Here is a 20222-nt window from a genome sequence, read left to right as displayed (position 1 = left end):
GGGATCAGAGGTGCGTATCGCCATGCCTGGCCTCTCTGCTTTATTCTTAAAGCTCCAGTCGCCATTGGACAGACTGTTTTGGCTGTTATGTGCCTCACAACCCCTCCTACGTGTAAATTCCACGTGAACTGGGACTTTGTTTTGTTCGCCAGCCTGGAAGAGTGGGGCGGTGGGGCCTGGGGTTTGGGTGTCTTTTGAGTCCCGCGTACTTTTCTTCCTTCTCTCCTCTCCATCCTACTTCAAAGGCGGGGAGGGGTGTAGCAGCGGGAAACGAGGCAGAATCCTAATTTGTCCAGGGCACATTCTAGTGAAAAGAGAACGGACTAAAACGCACAGAACAAATGCACACACAAAAGTGAAGGAAGCGGAGCGAAAAGTAACCGAGTAAAGTAGGCGAGAAAGCTAACAGACGTCACTCCCTCGGTCACGCTCCCTGACTCACTCCCCCGCGGAGGGGCGGAGCGCTGCTCACGCACATAGCTCCCGCTTGCGGTCCCACTGCCTCCGAGAGGCCCGGCCCGCGGCCACGCAAAGGCGGCGCTTACCCGAACAGCCAAGCGGCCGCACAGCGCTGACCGCCCGCGCCCGCGGGGGAGCCGAGGGCGGCGGGGACTACAGCTCCCAGGATGCCGCGCGAAGGCGCGTCTGCGCAGTGCGGCTGGAAGCGGCGGTCTGTTCTCTGCTGAGGAGGAGCGGGGCAGAGGGAGGCAGCGGGTGAGAGTTCAGAGTTCAGCAGCAGCAGCCCGAGCCCATGATTCCCATATGCCCTGTAGTTTCTTTCACCTATGGTGAGTCTAATGTGGCCCGCGAGGCCTCGGCCCTGCCCCTTCCCCGGCCCCGGGCTGCGAGGAGGCGCGGGGGTTGGCGCTGGCTCCGGGGAGGAGGCGGCGGCCGCCACCGGGGCGTGCAAGTGAGCGAGGGAGTGCGGGGCGGGAGGCGGACGGCGGGGCGGCCGCGGCCAACCGGCCGGGGCGGCTTCTCACGGCGCCTCTCTCTCTCCCTTGCCCTCCCTCGGCGTCCCGGTCCCTCCGCGTCTCTCCTCCCGCCATGGGACCCGACTCTCCGTGCCCGCTGCAGTGCCCAGCCGGCTGGGGGAAGATGCCAAAATGGCGACCGGCAACTACTTTGGATTCACCCACAGCGGGGCGGCGGCGGCGGCGGCTGCGGCCCAGTATAGGTAACGGCCCTCGCTCTCTTCCTTCTCTGCCCTCCTCGCCCCCCGGCCCGGATCCCGCCGACGCGACGCCCCCGCGGTCGCCCCCGCGCCGGCCCCCACCCGGCGGCCCCGAACCCAGCTCCGCGGCAGCCCCGCTCCGGTCCTGCGGCCTCTCCCGGCCCGCCCCGCCCTGATCCGCCCGGCCCGACCCGGCCCGGCCGCGGCGGGGTGCGGCCCCCGTGGGGGCGGGGAGAGAGAGCCGGCCGAGGTTTGGGGACGAGAGCCGCTGGGGCCTTCGGCGGCCCCGGAGCTAAAATGGCCTCCCGCGGCCTTGGAGCGGAGCCGAACCGCCAGCCACCGCCGCCCGGCAGGCCCCCATCTCCGATCTCCCCGGGACTTGGGGGATGGAGAGGGGAACGAGGGTATCTTGGCGGGTAGTGCCGAGTCTCTGGCCCGACTGGTCTCCCGCGACTCTCTCCGCCTCCGGCCCTCGTAGCCCAAATGATAACGTGTAGTTTTCTCGGTACCTTCTCCCTGGTCCTGTGCCCCTGCCCTCCCCCGAGAGTCCTGCAAACCAGCTGCCGGCATCACTGAATTAATCGGGTACCTTTAGTTTTCCTTGCAAGGAGAAAAGTTAATATTATTACCACAACCACCTGTAAATTGGGTGGTTGTTACACTGGAAAAGATGTGCGAAGTTTCTAGTGCTGATAAAATGAGTAGACGGCCTTGTTTTAGCTGTTGGAGTCTTTCTCCTCTGGGGAGAAGAAAACGCAAGTAAGATTGTACTGAGTCATTGTAATGGATTGGATGGAATCTCTACCTCAAGGGAAGCTGTCAATTCTAAACTGTCTGTAGTTTATTATACATCTTAACCAGAGACAAAAGCACAGAAAACTGAATGTTTTTGTTACTTTTGAGTCAGTCTGAGACAGTCTTTTAATTCACATCGTTAGCACAATAATGAGCTATATGTATCTGTGTGTGTTAGATTCATTTGCTTTTTGTTAAACCCAGGTAGTCTTTTTTCACCACATGTACGTTGGGCAGCTTGTGTAATGGAAAAGGCACTTTGGGAGTCAGAAGACTTGGATAACAATCTCTTTTGCTCTTGATCTTATGATGTTGTTGACTTTTGAGTTTTCATTTTCCTCATCTGTAAGATAGTGGGGCTGCCAATGTTTTTGGACAGAAACTTGTAATTCTGAGGAATGAAGTTGTTTTATGGTATCCTAAGATGCCATTTGTAAGATACACCATTATTTTCTGTACTACTAGAGGAAAATGCTGCCAATTGAAATAAGATACAATGCTTAATCCACAATTACTTTTTGTTTGTTTGTTTGTTTGTTTTTGTACCGGGGATCGAACTCAGGCCTTGCGCAGGCTGCGAAACCACTGAGCCAAAATCCCCGGCCACAGTTACTTTTAAGAGATGTTAAAATGTATAAATGTGTGTTATGTTGATAAAGTTGGTACTTTACTAATTGTTAAATGCCTTCATCTTATGTGACATTTTACAAATCTCTGGAGGCCTGTATTAAAAAAGGACAGAAATGACATTGTTACAACAAAATCTTGGGGCTTTTCAAACATTAACAAATTGTTGCTTACAAGTTGTGATAATTAAACAACAAAGTTTTAGCTACTTTTTCTTTTAAAGTTATGAACATTTCTGGAAACAAAATAGCAAGTAGCATGTGTTCTAAAAAGGCTGTGTTTAATCATTGAAAATTTACTTCTTTTAGGTAGTATTTTTCTTTTTATAGTATCTTACCTCATACACAGTATCTTTCTGTATCAACTGATTTGTTGAATTATTAGCTGCTTACTTGCTGAAAAGTGATGAGTTTGCTTTCTGTTGCAGTTTTGAAATATTTCTAAATGCAGACCTACAGATAGAAATAAGGGGAGGAGGGCTGGGGATTTAGCTTAGTGGTTCTGCTGCCTGCCTGGTAAGTGCAAGGACCGGAGTTCGATCCCCGGTACCAAAAAAGAAAGAAAGAAATGAGGGGAGGAAATGTCAGTTTAAAGATGCTTGATTTTCTTGTAAAATAATTATGCATGTGTGTTTTATCTCAGTGGGAAATTTACAGAATTACTGTACCTATGGTTGCAGTTTTGAAATATTTTTTCTAAGTGCATATTTACAGTTAGAAATAAGAGGAGGATTACATAGCATGCCTGAAGCCCTGGTTTGATCTCTAGCAACAAAAAAGAAAAAGAAAGGGAGGAATGTGGGTTTAAAGATACTGAGACGTGTTTTATCCCAGTATAAGGAACTATTACAAAATTTCTATACCTAATATTTTAGGAGTCTTAAATATTAATTTCAGTAAACTGTAACAGTAATCAGATTGCTGAACTGATTGATATGTGTATTTCTAATGAGAGAACTAGTCTTTTGATACTCCTTATTTATGTATACATACCCAAAACTAATAGGGTCCTTATACATAAACATAGTATTGTACATGAAAGTTGTTTGCATTTAAGAACAAGAAACCAGGTCCAATAATGGTACTACTTTGCCCAAGGAAGATGAATAACATTAATAACCAAAACAGCTGGGGATTTAGCTCAGTGGTGCGTCGCCTGCCTTGCAAGCACAGGGTCCTCAGTTCAATCCTGGTACTGCAAAAAAAAAAAAAACCAAAACATATGCAAAAAATGGTAGTAATGTTGCCAGTTTTATTTTGGCTGAAATAGTTACAATGGAACTTTTGAAGGTGGAAGACAAAAGGGTAGTTTGCTAATTTTGTTTTTGTTTTTTAATTTGAAAAATCTCAAACTTGGGGATTTTTAAATATTTAATGTGGAAGATGTGAATGAATTGTTTCACCTGTCATTAGATATAAATAATTAAAAGTACACATCCTACATCTTTAACTCCAGCTCTAGTTGGTTGGTTGATTGGTTGGTTGGTGAGTGACAGGGTCTCACTGTGGTTCAGGCTGGCCTTGAACTCATGACCTTCCTTCTGCCTCAGCCTACTGATTGCTGGGATTACAGGCCTGTACTACCACGCCTGACCAGTTCTGTTTTCTTAGTCCCAGTTATGTAAAGTGTTTGATCACATTTGTTTTGACTTCCGTTTTGTGTGATACTGGAGATTGAACCCAGGACCTTGGCTCTGAGCTACATCCTCAGCCCTTTTTGTAGTTATTTTGAGACAGTAAGTTGCCCAGGTTGTGTCCAAATTTGGAATCCTCCTGCCTTGGCTGCAGGGTGCTGAGACTATTGATGCCACCCCACACACCCCGACCCATGCTGGGGATTGAAACCCAGAGCCTAATGTATGCTAGGCAGGTACTCTACTGAGCAAACTCCTAGCCCTAGCTCCTTAATACATATTGGATATTCGTAATGGTATAGTAAAGGTCAAATTTTTGAGATCTTTAAAAATTCTGCTACTTTTTAACTTTTAGATTTTTTTCATTTCTGTTAATTTATAATAAACATTTTTATGGTAAGCATTTCCTCATTTGTGCTACAAGTCTCATCATCTGATGTTTTTCTTTCTGATAATGTGTGTTTTTTAAAGGCAAGTAAATAAGCCTACAAGGCTATTCGCCACTTTTGCAAATGTAATCTTTTTCTTCCGTGGTTGTTTTTTTTCTACCACTTAGGAAAAAATTGTTTTGAGTTTTTATTTATATGTGTTTGTTTCTGATAGGATGTTAATTTGTGAATACACAGTACAAAGCAAATCTCAGGCATGACAAAAATACAGGGATTGTGTTCTGGCAGAAAGGGAACTTGGTTGGATGGGTAACCTTGAGTGGAGCACCTTTTTAGTTTGAGAAGATGCAATTTTGTTTTGGTTTTGTTTTTTGAGACAGCGTCTTGCTGTGTAGTTCAGATTGGCTTTGAACTCACCATGTTGCCCAGTCTGGCCTCAAATTCCCAACAATCCTGCTTCAGTCTCCTGAGTGCTGGGATTACAGTCATGCACCACTGTGCCAGCTGAGAAGATACACTTTTAGATACAGAAGACTAATTTTATTTTATAATTAGTTCTTAGGAAAAGAACTATTTTAACATTAATAAGGATTTTATCAAAGAATGTGGAGATAATTCTCAATGGAAAAAGTTTCATAGGGTCAAACTCTTTATTGCCAGTGATGCAGAATTTATTGTAGTACTTATTTTCAAAGGGAATTTGGCTTGTAGAAGTACGCCTACAAAAGTTGTAAAATAATCCTACTATATTCCACAATTAAGAGTACATAATTGTTTCTCTGAGAGTTTTAGCCACTTTTTCTTCATTTATTCTTTTTTTTTTTTTTTTGGTACTGGGGATCGAACTCGGGTCCTTGAGCTTGCGCAGCAGGTGGCGAAACCACTGAGCTAAGTCCCTGGCCCTCTTCATTTATTCTTTAAAAAAAATCCTTAGATACTCAGTTTTTTCCTAATTAAAGTCTTTATCTGTTATTTGGATAGTGTAAATTTTTTTTTTTTTGTACCAGGGATCGAACTCGGGACCTCGAACTTGCCAGGCAGGCGCAATGCCGCTGAGCTAAATCCTCAGCCATGGATATCCTAAATCTTTAGCACATTCTTAAGCTACATTGGTCTTCTGTATAACTCTTGATGTGTCACTGATGTCTGAATGTTATTCTACTTTCAATAAAGTTGGGGGTTTTGGGGGGTTTTTTTGGGTACCAGGGATCAAACTTAGGTCCCTGCCGTTGTGAGGCAGGCGGCAGAACCACTGAGCTAAATCCTCGGCTCCTTTGAATAAAGTTGGAATAATCATTTAGCAACTTTTTTGCCATTTTTGTATCTAGTGTTTATTGAGATTAGAGATTTTAAAGATGTGCAAAATAATTACCTCTGTTCTTCGTCTTAGAGTTCTTAGCAGGTGTTAATGATAAACATTGGAGTAGATTTTAACTGTTGATGGATATTTAAATTAAGGATTTACTTGTCCAAAGAAGTCATCTCTAATGATTTTGAGATGTCTTCAGAACATGTGGTCCTAAATGATAAGTATCTTCATATCACTTAAGATAACTTGGCCAGGCTAATAATTAGCTTGGGTAGGCTGATTAGCCAGTGAACTTTTTTTCCCCCTTTTATACTTTTTATCTGAGTGTAAAGAATATTATGTCTTGAAGGAAAGCACAAAAGTAACACTAGTAAGGTAGAAAAAGATTAATCACTAACTGAGGTGAAAAAACCAGGTGAACAGGTTTTCGAAACCAACCATGATAATGGAAATTTACTGGCTATATAAAAAATTTTTTCCAGCTGCTAATTATATCCGCTCTTCACTTTTGAATCAGAGACCCTAGAATGCATATTCAATGAATGAATTTGAAGCAATGAGAATTTTTTTTCCAAAAAACTAGTTGCTGTTATACTTAGGACATTCCTGTATATGTTTTTAATAGCCTTAAGTGTAGTTTGAAAAGACTAGGGTGTAGTTTGGTGATAGGCACTTGCCTGGCATGCTTGATGTGTGAGTTTAATCCCCAGCACTGGGGGAAGAAAATTAAGGTGGGCCAGAGTACAGAATGTTGAGGGTGTATGCTGAGTATATTTTTGTAAAATGCCTGATTGTGTACTATATATATCATGAAAAGGGCATGAAATTTGGAGATACTCAGACTTGGATTTGAATCTCAGCTCCATCACTTGCTTGGCCTAACCTCTCTGAGACTGCTTCTTTACCTAACTTGCCTTGAAATAAACTTCAAGTAGCTCCTGGTTTTCAATAAGAATTCTGACCAGTGCTATAGGATTTCCTTCAAAGAATAGATTAGAATAATAACTATTGTTAAGGGTTTAAAAAGAACTCCATGATTGCTATCAACTATATACTTAATATGTGGAAAGCTACATAGTCTCACAGTAAAATATTTTTAAAAGGTTCTTATATCAATTGGTAAATAATTAATTTAATAGTGAAGTAAGGAAAGTTTTTCTTATATAGATAGCTGAATATATATATATGTAGCTGCTTGGGGCCACGGATTTAGCTCAGTGGTTGACCGCCTGCCAAGCAAGCATAAGGACCTGAGTTCAATCACCGGTACCAAAAAAAAAGAATATATAGCTGCTTAAATAGAGGTTTTTTTTAAAAAATAAAGATATACAGATATGCCATCAGTTTAGTCAGAAGACAATCTTGTAAGAAATATGAAAATGACAGTTTTATCAAATTCATTGAGCAATTTTTGTGTGGTATATTTTCTGGTTTTTGGGGGGGTTTTTTTGGTATCGGGGATTGAACTCAGGACCTTGTGCTTGCAAGGCAAGTACTGTGCCACTGAGCTAAATCCCCGGCCCTTGTATGGTATATTTTAAAACATTCAATAAATAATGCATCGTTACAATGTGGACAGTAATCTAGTCTCTTTCTGAATGTTTTGCATTTTATTTCTTTGAATAGCAGTTTACACTGTCATGTTACTTTTCCCTTTTTTTTTTCTGTGGGTGGTATAATTTCAGTAAAATGTCCACCCACTAAACAGTGGTGAAGACATTGATGACAGATGTCTTGGTTGGCCTTTTGCTTTCCGTATTTTTCAATTATTTGGTCTATTAGACCTAATCTAAATTGCAATGATTTTTTGAATCCCCTTGTTTTGAATATATAACAAATGAGTTCCATGTTTGGCAGAGGTGCATAAATATTTTATAATTATTTTTCCTCACTTTTTGTTTTTGGTACCGGGGATTGAACTCGGGTCCTTGCGCTTGCGCAGCACGCGGTGAAACCACTGAGCTAAATCCCCGGCCCCTCTTCACTTTTTGATTACAGGATAGCTTATTAGATCTTGATCAACTCTCAACACCACCCATAGAATTATTATGATTATTGACTACTATTAGAAATTTTTTAGTTTCATTTCTTCTTTCAAGTTCTATCATTTCTGTATTATGAACAGTTCACAATAAGCAGACATCTTTTTTGTTTTTCCATTTAATTACACAGACTTTTTCTCTGATATGCTAACATTTCTCCCTTTTTCAGTTTCTTTTGCAGATCTTTTGGCATTTCCTGCCTATATAGTCTCAGTATCCCAGACATGTCCCTTTTGTATTGTAAAAGAATATTACTTGAGTTGTGGAGAAGTATAAGAATTATATCTAACGTACTTAGGATAAGAGTTTTTATGGATTGTACCACAAAATTATAGGTTATTTTTCACAAATAAAATAAATACGAATCAGTAAAAGAAAATAACCAGAACTTACTATTAGATTTCACTAGAAACAAATATCAAAAGGTGAATTCCTTCTAAATTATGCAAGCCAGGCAAGGTGATGTGCATCTATAATTCCAGCACTCCAGAGGCTGAGGCAGGAGGATTGCCTAGAGTTTGAAGCCAGCCTGGGCTACATAGTGAGTGTGCTGCCCAAGCATCACTTGGGATAAACTGTTAAGTGGTTAAAAATTAAAATGTAGGGGCTGGGGATTTAGCTCATTTGTGCTGCTGCCTGCCTCACAAGCACAAGGTCCTGAATTCGATCCCCCATACCAAAATTTTTTTTTTTTAATGTAGTACTTGACAAAGTATGTTAGAGTTAGATACATATTAGGTGAGTTTTCTGTACTTGTCCATAAATTGTTCATGACACTACTCTATCACCATACAGGATTAGGATACATTTTTCTGATTGTGGCATTTCTTAATGTTTCATAAAACCCACATGCAACACAGCCCGTAATTCATACAAAGACCAAATGAATGGAATACTGAGCTTTTTTTGGTTTTGTTTTGTATACTCTGTATATTAAAAGATCTGTAAGGCTGAAGGTTTAGCCGAGTGTTAGAGTGCTTGCCTCAAAGGGCATGCGTCAAACCCTGGGTTTGATCCCCAGCATGGGGAAAAAAGAGGGAATAATTCACCTATTTGATGAGTGTGTATAATATGTATCCTCTCAAGGAGTGTACCCTTCTAGGGCATGAGGCCATAAGGATGGGAGCAGATACATGTAGAAGTAACTATGCCATGATAATGAGCTTGAGTTTTAATGAAATACTTAAGTGGGAAATTAGAAAATTTTGACTATAAAGTTTGAGATAGACATCATGGTCTTTCATTCTGAAAATCAAATGTCATTTTAGACAAAGGAAGTGTGCTAAGCCAAAGGGTAATGTGTGGTTTGCATATGTTTGAAACTAGATGGGCTCTGAAGACCCGACTACCAGAGCTATGTGTCTGGTTTCTTCTATTACCTGCAATGTGACCTTAGATAGTTTCCTGATATTACAGTTTCTTTATCTATAAATTGGAAACCATATCCTTACCTCATGGGATTGAGGTTTTAAAAACGTTTTTATTTGTATAAAAAGAAAGCTGTACATATAGTAGCAAGATAGCTTGTTAAAACTAAGCACGCCTGTGTAAACCTACACCCAAGTTAAATAGAACATGATCAGCATGTCAAGAGGCCTCTCCATTCTTTCATTGTATTGTTTTGAGGATTTGGTATTGTTTGTAAAGTGCTCTGAACAGTGACATACATTCACTTGGGTGTTAGCCATTATTCCAGTAGGTACTTGGAAAGGGGGCTCAGAAAGGGATAAGGGCTGGCAGTGTAAATCCTGGACATCATCCCATATGGGTGGGAATCCACTATTAAATCTGTTGAATGTGAGTGAAAGCACAGTGCTTAGCATGTATCAAGCATTTAGTAATCACGTTTTGAATTAACGAAAGAAAAATAAAGAGTTGCGTTACAAACTTGAGGAGCATCTGTGTTTAAGGTTAGGCCAGGGAAAGAAACATAACTGGCAAAGAATATTCTTGAAAATAGAGTTGAAGACATAGGATATGTTTTTGTTACACAAAACAGTAAGAAACCCTTTTAAACAATAACAATATAAATCAGGGCACAGAACACCATGATTTATGAAGATGGCTTTATAGCGTCTTTTATTTCCCCAAGCCTGCCCAAGTACACTATTTTTTATCATAATGACCTTTATAAAATGTAAATTTAGTCATAATACTTTTCAGCTTGTTACTATCAATATCTAATTATCCTAGCTTCTTTTTTTGTGATAATTCCCTAACCACATGAAATTCAAAAACTTCTGAAAATATTCCCATTAAGTTTGTAAAAATTTTGGTTAAAAACCACTGAGTGTAGTGATGCATACCTGTAATCCCAGCCTGCAGAAGGCCAAGGCAGGAGTTCAAGGCCAGCCTGAACTATAGCGAGATCTTGTCTCAAAAAAAAAAAAAGGTAAAACCTGAATTGGCTATTTTTAGTTCTTTGTTCTCTCTTAGTGTGAATATTCGTATTGTTCCTTGAAGCATTGTTAATATGTTTGAGAAATGATGGATTTTTTTTTTTCCTGGAACAGAGCACTTTGTTTGGATTAATTTTTGGTAATCATTATTTATTTATTTGTTTGTTTATTTATTTATTTTTTTTTTTTTGGTACCGGGGATTGAAATCAGGACCTTTCACTTGCCAAGCAGGCGGCAGAACCACTGAGCTAAATTCCAGGCCCTGTTATCAACTTTTATTATACCCAGAAGTTTTTTGTTGTTGTTGTTTTGAGCAGTTCTCATGATTTCCACTTAGCTATAGGAACTTCTTCTGGAGATTTGAGGACTGTTTTATTTATTTATATATACTAGACTTTTTTATAGTTATGTAAGCTTTTTAATATACTTTTATATCACATATTTTAGATTTTTTTAACCCCATAATCAATTGCTGTTGAAGTTATTTTACAGTCAATGATTATGTAAATTTACCTTTATATTTATCGCTTTTTTCAGTACCAGGGTTTGAACTGGAACCTTGCACTTGCAAGGCAGGCGGTGGAACCACTGAGCTAAATCCGCGGCCCATTTATCACTCTTTTTGCTTAACATTCATTCATTTTGAAAACATTTTCATCCTTCCTAAAGTAAATCTTTCAGAATTTCCATTAATGTAAGTATAAGAGTAACTGGGTTTTTGTTTTTCTCCTTAATCTCAAAATATATTTAACTTGCCTTCATGCTTGAGTAGATGTTAGTCACTATAGGCAAAATTTCCCTCTGGCTTCCTAGAAGAGTTTCTCTTTGTCTTTGTTTACTATTTTTCTTTTCTTTTTTTTTTTTTTTTGGTACCGGGGATTGAACTCTGGTCCTTCTGCTTTCAAGGCAGGCTCCGGAACCACTGAGCTACATCCTCAGCCCTGGTTACTATTTTTCACTGAGATGTATACTGATGTGAATTCCATTTTGATGAGTCCTACTACAGGTTTGTTTGTGGGGACTCCTGAATCTGAAGTTTGTTAACTTTCATTATTTTGGGGAATCTGCTTTTAGATAGTTCTCCTGTTTTTCTCCATTTGCAGTGCCACCTGGTTTTAATACTTTATTGTAACCTCCAAGTTTTTAATCTCTTCAATGTTTTTCATGAACTCTGTCTTTGTGCATTCTGGATAATTTTTACAGATGTTTTCTAGTTCAGTAATTTTTGCATTCATGTCTAATCATTTATGTAATACTTTCTTGAGTTTCTGGTTATAATTTTCTAGCCATAACAGACATTGCTTTTATGTCTTTTGAATATACACTCAAATATGAGATTCCTGTGTCATATGATAGTTCTAGTTTTAATCTTTTGACAGACCTCTATACTGTTTTCCATAGCATTTTATAATCCCAGCAGTAGTATACAATGATTCCCACATGTCTCAAGCACTTGGTTTATTTTTATAGTAGCCATTATAATTGATGAGATATCTCATTGTTTTGGTTTGCATTTCACTGATCAGCGGTTTTAAGCATCTTTTCATATGTTCTTTAACCATTTGTATATCATCTTTAGAGGAATATCTATTTGAATCTGGCCATTTTTTCTTCTGGGTTTTTTTGAGATAGGGTCCCACTACGGTAGTTCAGGCTGTCCTGAACTCACTATGTAGCCCAGGCTGATCTCAAACTCTCAGTGAGATTCTCCTCCTTCAGCCTTCGGAATGCTGGGATCATCACAGCTCCTGTCTTCATTTTTTAGTCAAGTTGTTTGACTTTTTGTTGTTGAATTATAGTTCTTTATATATTTCTGGCTTTTAATCCTTTATCAGATATCTTATTTATCTACCTATTTATTTATTTAATATTGGTACTAGAGATTAAACCTAAGACCTCTGTCAAGCTAGCCAAGTATCCTATCACTGAGCTACATCCCCAGGCCTTTTTATTTTGAGACAATCTCACCAGGTTGCCCCAGCTAGCCTCAAACTTGTGATCCTTCAGTAGCTGGGATTATAGGTGTGTACCATGCTTGGCTTCAGATATATAATTTGCAGATATTTTCTTCTGGTTCTGCTAGTGTGTATTTTACAGTGATGATTCTGCACTTTAATGCACTGAAGGAGATGTGGGTATGTATGAGAGAGACACAGAGATAGGGGCTCCCTGTGTAGTTCAGGCTGGCCTCAAACTCAATGGCAGTCAGTCCTGCTTTAACCTCCTGAATGATGGGATTACAGGTATGTGCGAAATGCACTGGAGTTTGACATAGTCCCATTTGTCTGTCTTTACTAATGATGTCATAACCAAGACTTCATTGCCATATCCATTGTACTATGTTGAAAAGAAGCTTTATCACCAATTTTTGAGGAAATATTTTTTCTGTACCTTTGAGTCTGATGTTAGCAATGGACTTTTCATATATAGCTTTTATTCTTAAGATCATGTTCTTTTATTCCTACTTTGTTTCTTTTTATCATGAAAAGTTGAATCTTGTCAAATGCTTTTTTTTTTTTTTTTTTTTGCATCAATTGAAATCACGTGGATTTTGTCTTTTGTTCTGTTAAGTGGTTTTTAGATGTTGAATTAGTCTTCATGTTTAGACTATTTAAAACTAAAGAGTAGATGTGACGAGCTGGGTGTGGCTTGTAATCCCAGCACTTGAGGCTGAGGCTGAGGCTGAGGCTGAGGCTGGAGGATCCCTGCAATGAAGTCTTGGCACCGGAACCACTGAGCTGAATGCCCAGCCCCTTTTGCTTCTTGAGACAATAAACTGCATTTCTACTTCTGTAAAGATAAACACTAAGTCAGTACTCTCTACTTTAGTAATCTTGAAAATACTTGTCCTTTGCTTCTCTATATCCCAGCCCTCAACTTATTGCCATAGTTTTTTACTTGTAATACATTTATGTTGTGTTGTATAATCATAGTTTTTCTTTGTAATTTAGGTTGATTTTTAAAACATGAAAGGAAAAACTATTTCATTGTTATGTTTGTGTGAATAGTATTTACTGTGGAGCCAATTAATATTCCACTTTAATAGAAAATCTTAGTAGGCTCAAATTCAAATAGAGTTTTCCTTTTTTGTACCTAATTACTCAACTATGAAGTTTTCTACTGATAGCATATCTTGAATAGTTTCATGTTTTCTAAAATCTTTTACTACCTTTTTTTTTTTAATTAAACCTTGTCACTGACGAGTATATTTTAAGATTTTTAGTTTTTTTAGGTTTTTCTGTTTTATCTAATTCTTTGTCTTCTGGACATCTTGCTCTCAGATGCTCCTGGTCTTCCTCTGATTACAGTCTATACCACTGATGTCTGTACCTGCTTCATAGCTGCTGACCTACACTTTCATCTTTCTCTACTGTTTGAAGGGACCCTTGTTCCCTTGGTTTGTTTTTTGTTTAGCCTGGAGTGTATCTTCATAGAATTTCCCAAAAAAAGATGTATAGGGGATAAACTTCCCTCCTTTAATGTATTAAAAAAAAATCTTTAGGGCCGGGGATTTAGCTTAGAGGCACTGTTCCTGCCTTGCAACCACAAGGTCCTGAGTTCGATCCCCAGTACCACGCCCCCAAAAAATTGTTATTCTGCTCTCATATTTAGACCATGTACAAGATTCTACTTAACCATTTTCCCTTGAATTTTGAGGACATTACATTACTATCTACCAGCAATTAGTGTTATCAAAAAGAAGTGTAATTTTCATTTTGTTGTAGGTAACCAGGTTTTTTTCCTCTGGAAAATTGAAGGATCTTTTTTGGATTGAGATGTTACACACTGTATCTCCAAGTTTGATTCTTTGGTTCTGTTTTGTACTTTGTAAGACTATTGAATTTGAAAATTTTGCTTCCCTTCAGGAGTAGAACATTTTCTTCGTTTCTTTATTCTGCTTTTTTCTTTTCTCCCTAGAATTCCTTCTTGTTGGGAATTGGGCCTCCTAGACTTCTAAACTAATGTAAAGTTCTTTTATAGATACAAGTTACAGCTTTTGAAAATTCTCTTCTCTTATCTTGAGATACTCATTTCCCACAGGATCATTTTTATTTGTTTTGCAGTTTATAGTAGGCTTTTTAAAAATGCTTGGCAATTTTGGTTGCCTTTAAGCTGGGCCTGGTGGCACACTCCTGTAATCCCACCAACTCAGAAGGCTGAGGCAGGAAGATCACCAGTGGACCCTGGCTCACAAACAAAGCAGTAAGGCTGCCTGGAAGCTCTATAATTCCCTAGATAGCCACTGTTCCATTTTTTCATCAGAAGTAATCTTTTTTATGTCTGACTCTTGAAATAGTTCCAAGCCTTTCTTACATAAATTATTCTTAGAGTTTCGTGATTTATTATTTAGCTTGTCTCAGTTTAAAACTGACTCTGATTAGATTTTATTTACAGAGGAGATTATCCACAAGAAGCTTCTGCTCTATTGCATGCTTAGTAATTTAAAGTCTTTTCATATTTCCCAAGTGTGTTTTTATAGCACAAGACTTGGATTTTTATTTACTTCATGTCCTGTTTTAATCAGGAGATAAATTATACCTTTTAATACTCCAAACTAAACAAAAACTTTAATTTGAGCTGTTTGGAGTATGACTAATTTTGTATGAACTAATTTGAATTTAATTTGACCTGAATTTTTTTTTTTTCTTTCCTTCCTGCCACTACCTTTACTCCATTGCTGAGGATCCAACTCAAGAGCTTCTCTTTAACTAAGCAAGTGCTCTACCACTGAGCTGTACCAATCATCCCTTGACCTGAATTTTTAAAAGTAAATTCACTTAGTCACTGGGTATTTCTAATTAACTTGTTAGTCTGTTCATCTGTATCACTTTTCTAAGGCTGTTTGGAATTGAGAGTTTTTCAGATGATGTAGGATAACAAACCAGAGAATCATTCTGAACAACAGTCAGCTGCCTTAGTCCTTGGCTCATATAATTGGCACTGGCCCTGAATTATCATTCCTTTTAATACTTTGGTAGAGGTTAAGGTTTTGGTCCAAGTGATGAATAGGAACTTGACTATGGAGCCAGAGTTTGGTTAGACAACCCTAAAGATTAGCAGCTGCTAATTATACTGGCATCTTTTTTTAAGGCTCCTGGAAATGGTGACTGTATAATTTATTGTTCCAACTGAGGCATGAAAATACTATCAATAATTAGACTGGGACAGCAGGCATAAACCAGAATATATGGTCTTCTAGAGTCACATAGATCAAGCTTAGGATCAGAGGCAGTATGTTGCCTGCTTAGTTGACTTGACACTTCCATTCTATTCCTATCTACTTTTTACCCTCTAGGACAAGTATTATGGACCAAGAAATGGCATAGACTGGATAAGGAACAGTGAAATGATGGAAAATATTCAGAAAAAAAAATACATCTGTTCTAAACATGTATACCCTTTTTGTCCTTATCACCCGAACAAAACACAGCCATTTACATAGTATTTATATTGTATAACGGCTATAAGTAATGTGGAGATAGTTTACTGTATACTGGAGTATGTATGTAGGCTATATGCAAATACTACACCATTTCATATAAGGGAGTTGAGTGTCCTTGGACTTGTTATCCCTGGGGCGTCCTGGAACCAATCATCCACAAATACCAAGGGACTAAAATCCAAAAGTATCCAAATTTTTATATGACTAAACATGTAGTCTGGATGTGTGAAATCTTATCCTGTTATTTAAATATTTATTATGAGTTTCACAGAACTTTTGTGTGTATGTTTTAGATATAGTTTTTTTCTGGTTTCTGAGTTTACTCGGGAATATAACTTGTTATTGACATGTTTTCTTAGGAAGTAGAATTGTCCATAGAAAATTTCCCTTTTCCTGTCTTATAATTGTCATATGTAGAAAATGTTGGCTATTTTTATATCAAAAATATGAAAACCTCATCCAAATAGAAATTAAGAATTTCTTTGAATTCCATTCTTTGGGTTCTAAGTTTTTTGTTTTTGTTTTTTGTTTTTTGTTTTCTTTTTCATATTGGACTGAAATCTGCCACCCTGTAACTTCCATCTGTTGGTTCTAGTTCTGTTCTCTGGACCAGCATGGAGTAAGTGTCTTCTTTTAGAAGGCAGCTATCACCTTTTCTAGACTGAATTTCCTCAGGCCCTCCACTTTTATGCGAAATAAAACCTGTATCTATAAGCTTCATGTTGATTCCCTCTGAACGCATGCTAGTTTATCCGTGTTTTTTATAATACAATTAAAATGATAATCCAGAATTTTAATTTTATGCTGTATTTCTGTGGTATCATGCACACTACACCTGCACTGTAATCCATGAATCAGATATTCTAATTTATTGATCCTGCTTCCACTTAGTTTGGGGTTTTATTTTTTTTTTTCCCTTAGCTATTAACTGTGAGCTCATATTTAAATTTGTGGTCAGCTAAAATTTGCCAGCTAAATAACCTTTGGGGCTCTCCTTGATTTTAGAAAGCATTCACTGCCATGGTAATACAGCCTTAGCAAGTGGAATTGTGAGTAAATTTCTCAGAGAATCTAGAATAATAAATACACTTTTATACGCTAAAACCTGTAGGCCTCTAGTTTTATGTGACATAGACTCTTGATTTAAAAGTTAAAATAGGGGGAGTTGGTTGAGGAAGGTTCATTTGGTGTACTGACCCCCATGTGCTACAACACAGGCTTTGTTCAAATAAAGCCTTGCTTTGGTAGTCCTGTAAATCTGCTCATCCCTTACTTATCTTTTGGGCAGTGTGGGCTTGGAAGGTCCTATAAATCTACTCAGCATTATCCTGAGTAGTATGGACAGAGTGGTTTTTTTTAAAAAAATGTTAAAATAATGTTGTTCTAAGACTTTAAGGTAGAAATTTGATCACTATTATATAAAATGTTTTTGCCTCTTTTTAGATTTATATAGTAATGATTGCAAAGCATCTGACTTAGGTACTATTCCTTTTTTTGGGGGGGGTACAGGGATCGAACTCAGGACTTTGCGCTTGCAAGGCAGGCAAAGGTACTATTACATTTTTAAGAGAAAAATAAATTTTAAATACCTACAAGCTGGAAATTTTATCTAAAATAATATTCTTTCCTTAAGTTCTGCCCTAGAACAGAACTCAACCTCAACACTATTGATACAATGTATGTAATTCTTTGTGTGTGAGAGGTCCCATACATTTCAAGATCAGTAACAGTATCCCTGACATCTACCCACTACATGCCAGTAGCACTCATGACCACCAACTTCTCTGCAGTTTCATCATCAAAAATATCTACATGACTGGAGGTATAACTCAGTGATGGTGTGCATTAACATGCCCAAGTCCTTGTTCAATCCCCATCAACAGAAAAAACTAAAACTCCAGACTTAGCCAAATGTCAAATGAGGACAAAAATCTCCCTTAGTTAAGAACCACTGATGTACAGCAATAGAAATATTCCCTAAGTTAACTAGATGATATTTTTTGCCTTAAATTTGTTCTGTACATGGGTTAAAATAAGATTTTTTTGCTTACGATTTTAAAGGCTAGATTATAATACAGAATTTATATGACAAACACTTTGAAATTTGTAATTTGGTCAGTTTTTCCCCCTTAGTATAGTCTCTTATTTCAGTTCATGTCCATGCTTTGCAATATAATCCATGATCTAAAGTACTGAGATTAAGAAATGAAAATTACAAGTTTTACTGAGTTCAAATACTTAGCCCTTTGTAGTCCATGATTACATTATTTGCACATGTACTTTTGGTTTGTTAAATAACTCTAAATTGATTAACTCCTTGATTTTAAAATCATTTTATTATATCCTTCTTCACAATATAGCCAGCAGCCAGCTTCGGGTGTAGCCTATTCTCATCCAACTACAGTTGCTAGCTACACTGTCCATCAAGCTCCAGTAGCTGCCCACACAGTTACTGCTGCCTATGCACCAGCAGCCGCCACAGTTGCAGTTGCCAGGCCCGCTCCAGTAGCAGTTGCAGCTGCTGCAACAGCTGCTGCTTATGGAGGCTACCCCACTGCACATTCAGCAACTGACTATGGTTATACCCAGAGGCAACAAGAAGCACCACCACCACCACCCCCAGCTACTACACAGAACTACCAGGTAAGAAAACTAGTCTCAGTAGCCTTTGCCTGTAAGTTTAGTGGGCTCTGTGTATAATATAATGTCTGAGCTAATGATTTTCAATCTTGAGTCTTCTAAAATACAACTGTAGCCAGGCCAGGTGGTACATGTCTGTAAATCCCAGTTACTCAGAAGGCTGAGGCAGAAGTATCACAAGTTTAAGCCCAGCCTGGTAACTTAATGAAACACTGTCTCAAAATAGAGACAGAGACAGGAGCCCAGTGGTCCTTGGATTCAGTCTCCAGTACCACTAAATAAATAAATAAATATAAAATATACCTGTAATGATAGAAAAGAGTGAATAATGGGTCTTTGTATTTTGGGGGACATAGTCCACGTACTAAGTTTCCTTAAAATGAATTTTATGTAATTCTCTCTTGCCAGTTTACCCTATTTGTGTATGTGTGTGTGTGTGTTGGCGGGGGCCTTTTGCTTTAGTTTTTAAGTTTTATATGAATTACTGGTTAAATATTTTAATTTTACCCCTAGTGTTTGACCCTTGGTGGAGTGGACTATCATCCATTTGAAACTTAGATATGTCTGTTATTTTCAGGATCTTGGCCCCAAGCTATTATGACAAATGTATTACATATTTTCTTCTTGAAACTTCTCAAAGATGGAAACCCTGTTAGCCTTACATTTCTGCTGTCATAATGTTTTTCATATATGTAACAATTTTCATGCTCTTACTCATCCAGGTACATCTTTTTGCTCATGGCAACTGTAAATTCTCATTATAGTACTAGGTTTGAAACATTACTAGATTTACCACTTACTTATTTGATTAAATTTATTTTAAATTGTTTAATTTTTTTTGGTACTGGGGATCAAAGTTGGGGACCTTGCGCCTGCGAGGCAGGTGGCGGAACCATTGAGCTAAATCCCCAGCCCTGTCTTATTTACTTTTAAGCGTTAGTCCTTCTGAACTTCTTTTTAAAACCTAGGCACTTTGTGAATTAAGAACTTGACATTTAGGGCCACGGATTTAGCTCAGTGGTTTCGCAGCCTGGTACGCAAGCACAAGGATCTGAGTTCAATCCCCAGCACCAAAAAAAAAAAAAGAACTTGACATTTAAATCAGTGATACTAATATTTGTTATTAAATTACTAAATTTGGAATTAATTTGTTGTTTGTGATTGTTTCATTATTCCCAGAGACCCAGTAAATTCTGTTTTAAATAAGGTCAACCAAGATAGATTATGTAAAGGTACAAATTTCCAACGATGAATGCCATTATATTGTGTAATATGTAAATTATATTGTATAATATGTAAAATGTGCCTCTTTAATGAGGTCTATGAAACCCATTATTTTCTAGGCCTTACCTGCTTCTTCACCCTTTCCACCTGTGTGCTTTTCCATCCCTCCTTACTTTATACAGTGTCAAAATTCACTTGACTCAGAATTCACCTAATCCTTGAAATAATGAAAAGAAAGCAGGAGTAATAATAAAGTTCAGTAACACAGGTGTTTGGTGGGGGGGTGTTGTTTTTGCTTTGCTTTGCTTTATTTTGTGGTTCTGGGGAATCCAACTGAGGGGTTCCCTGTATTAGCCATGAGCTCTACCGCTGAGCTGTACTTCCAACCCCACCTGTGTTTTCTTCTGATACTGTAGGATCTATCTTTAAGGCAAAATTGTTGTGAACTTTTAAATAAAATTAATTTGTACATGAATAAATATTTCTAAATGTTTCAGTGATCTAATTGTAGCGGTTAAATATACTGCTTGAAATGCTTTTGATTTT

At 38.4% G+C, this 20222-nt stretch overlaps 1 protein-coding gene across 4 annotated transcripts in view; it reads left to right on the top strand.

Annotated features, from left to right (window-relative positions):
• The first annotated feature begins 466 nt into the window (after positions 1-466).
• The window catches only part of Zfr (zinc finger RNA binding protein), a 71971-nt gene continuing 52215 nt past the window's right edge, over positions 467-20222 (top strand). For 2 of the 4 annotated variants that reach the window (XR_002396440.2, XM_087189268.1), the window contains exons 1-4: positions 598-788; positions 1078-1177; positions 16408-16431; positions 18173-18455. Coding sequence is in view for 2 of the 4 variants with exons in the window: in XM_087189268.1 (XP_087045394.1) it covers positions 752-788; positions 1078-1177; positions 16408-16431; positions 18173-18455 (444 nt within the window). In the remaining 2 variants the exon portion in view is untranslated. Of the gene's footprint in view, positions 789-1077; positions 1178-16407; positions 16432-18172; positions 18456-20222 lie in introns of all 4 variants that reach the window. The other 2 variants (XR_015442212.1, XM_087189269.1) reach the window with 1 other exon arrangement.

The sequence above is a fragment of the Heterocephalus glaber genome, unplaced genomic scaffold (assembly GCF_053883595.1).
Source record: "Heterocephalus glaber isolate CG9 unplaced genomic scaffold, H.glaber_assembly_v1.0 deba00001538, whole genome shotgun sequence".
Lineage (NCBI taxonomy): Eukaryota > Metazoa > Chordata > Mammalia > Rodentia > Bathyergidae > Heterocephalus > Heterocephalus glaber.
The sequence above is the reverse complement of the archived record's forward strand: the minus strand, read 5'-3'. Positions and strand labels throughout refer to the sequence as shown.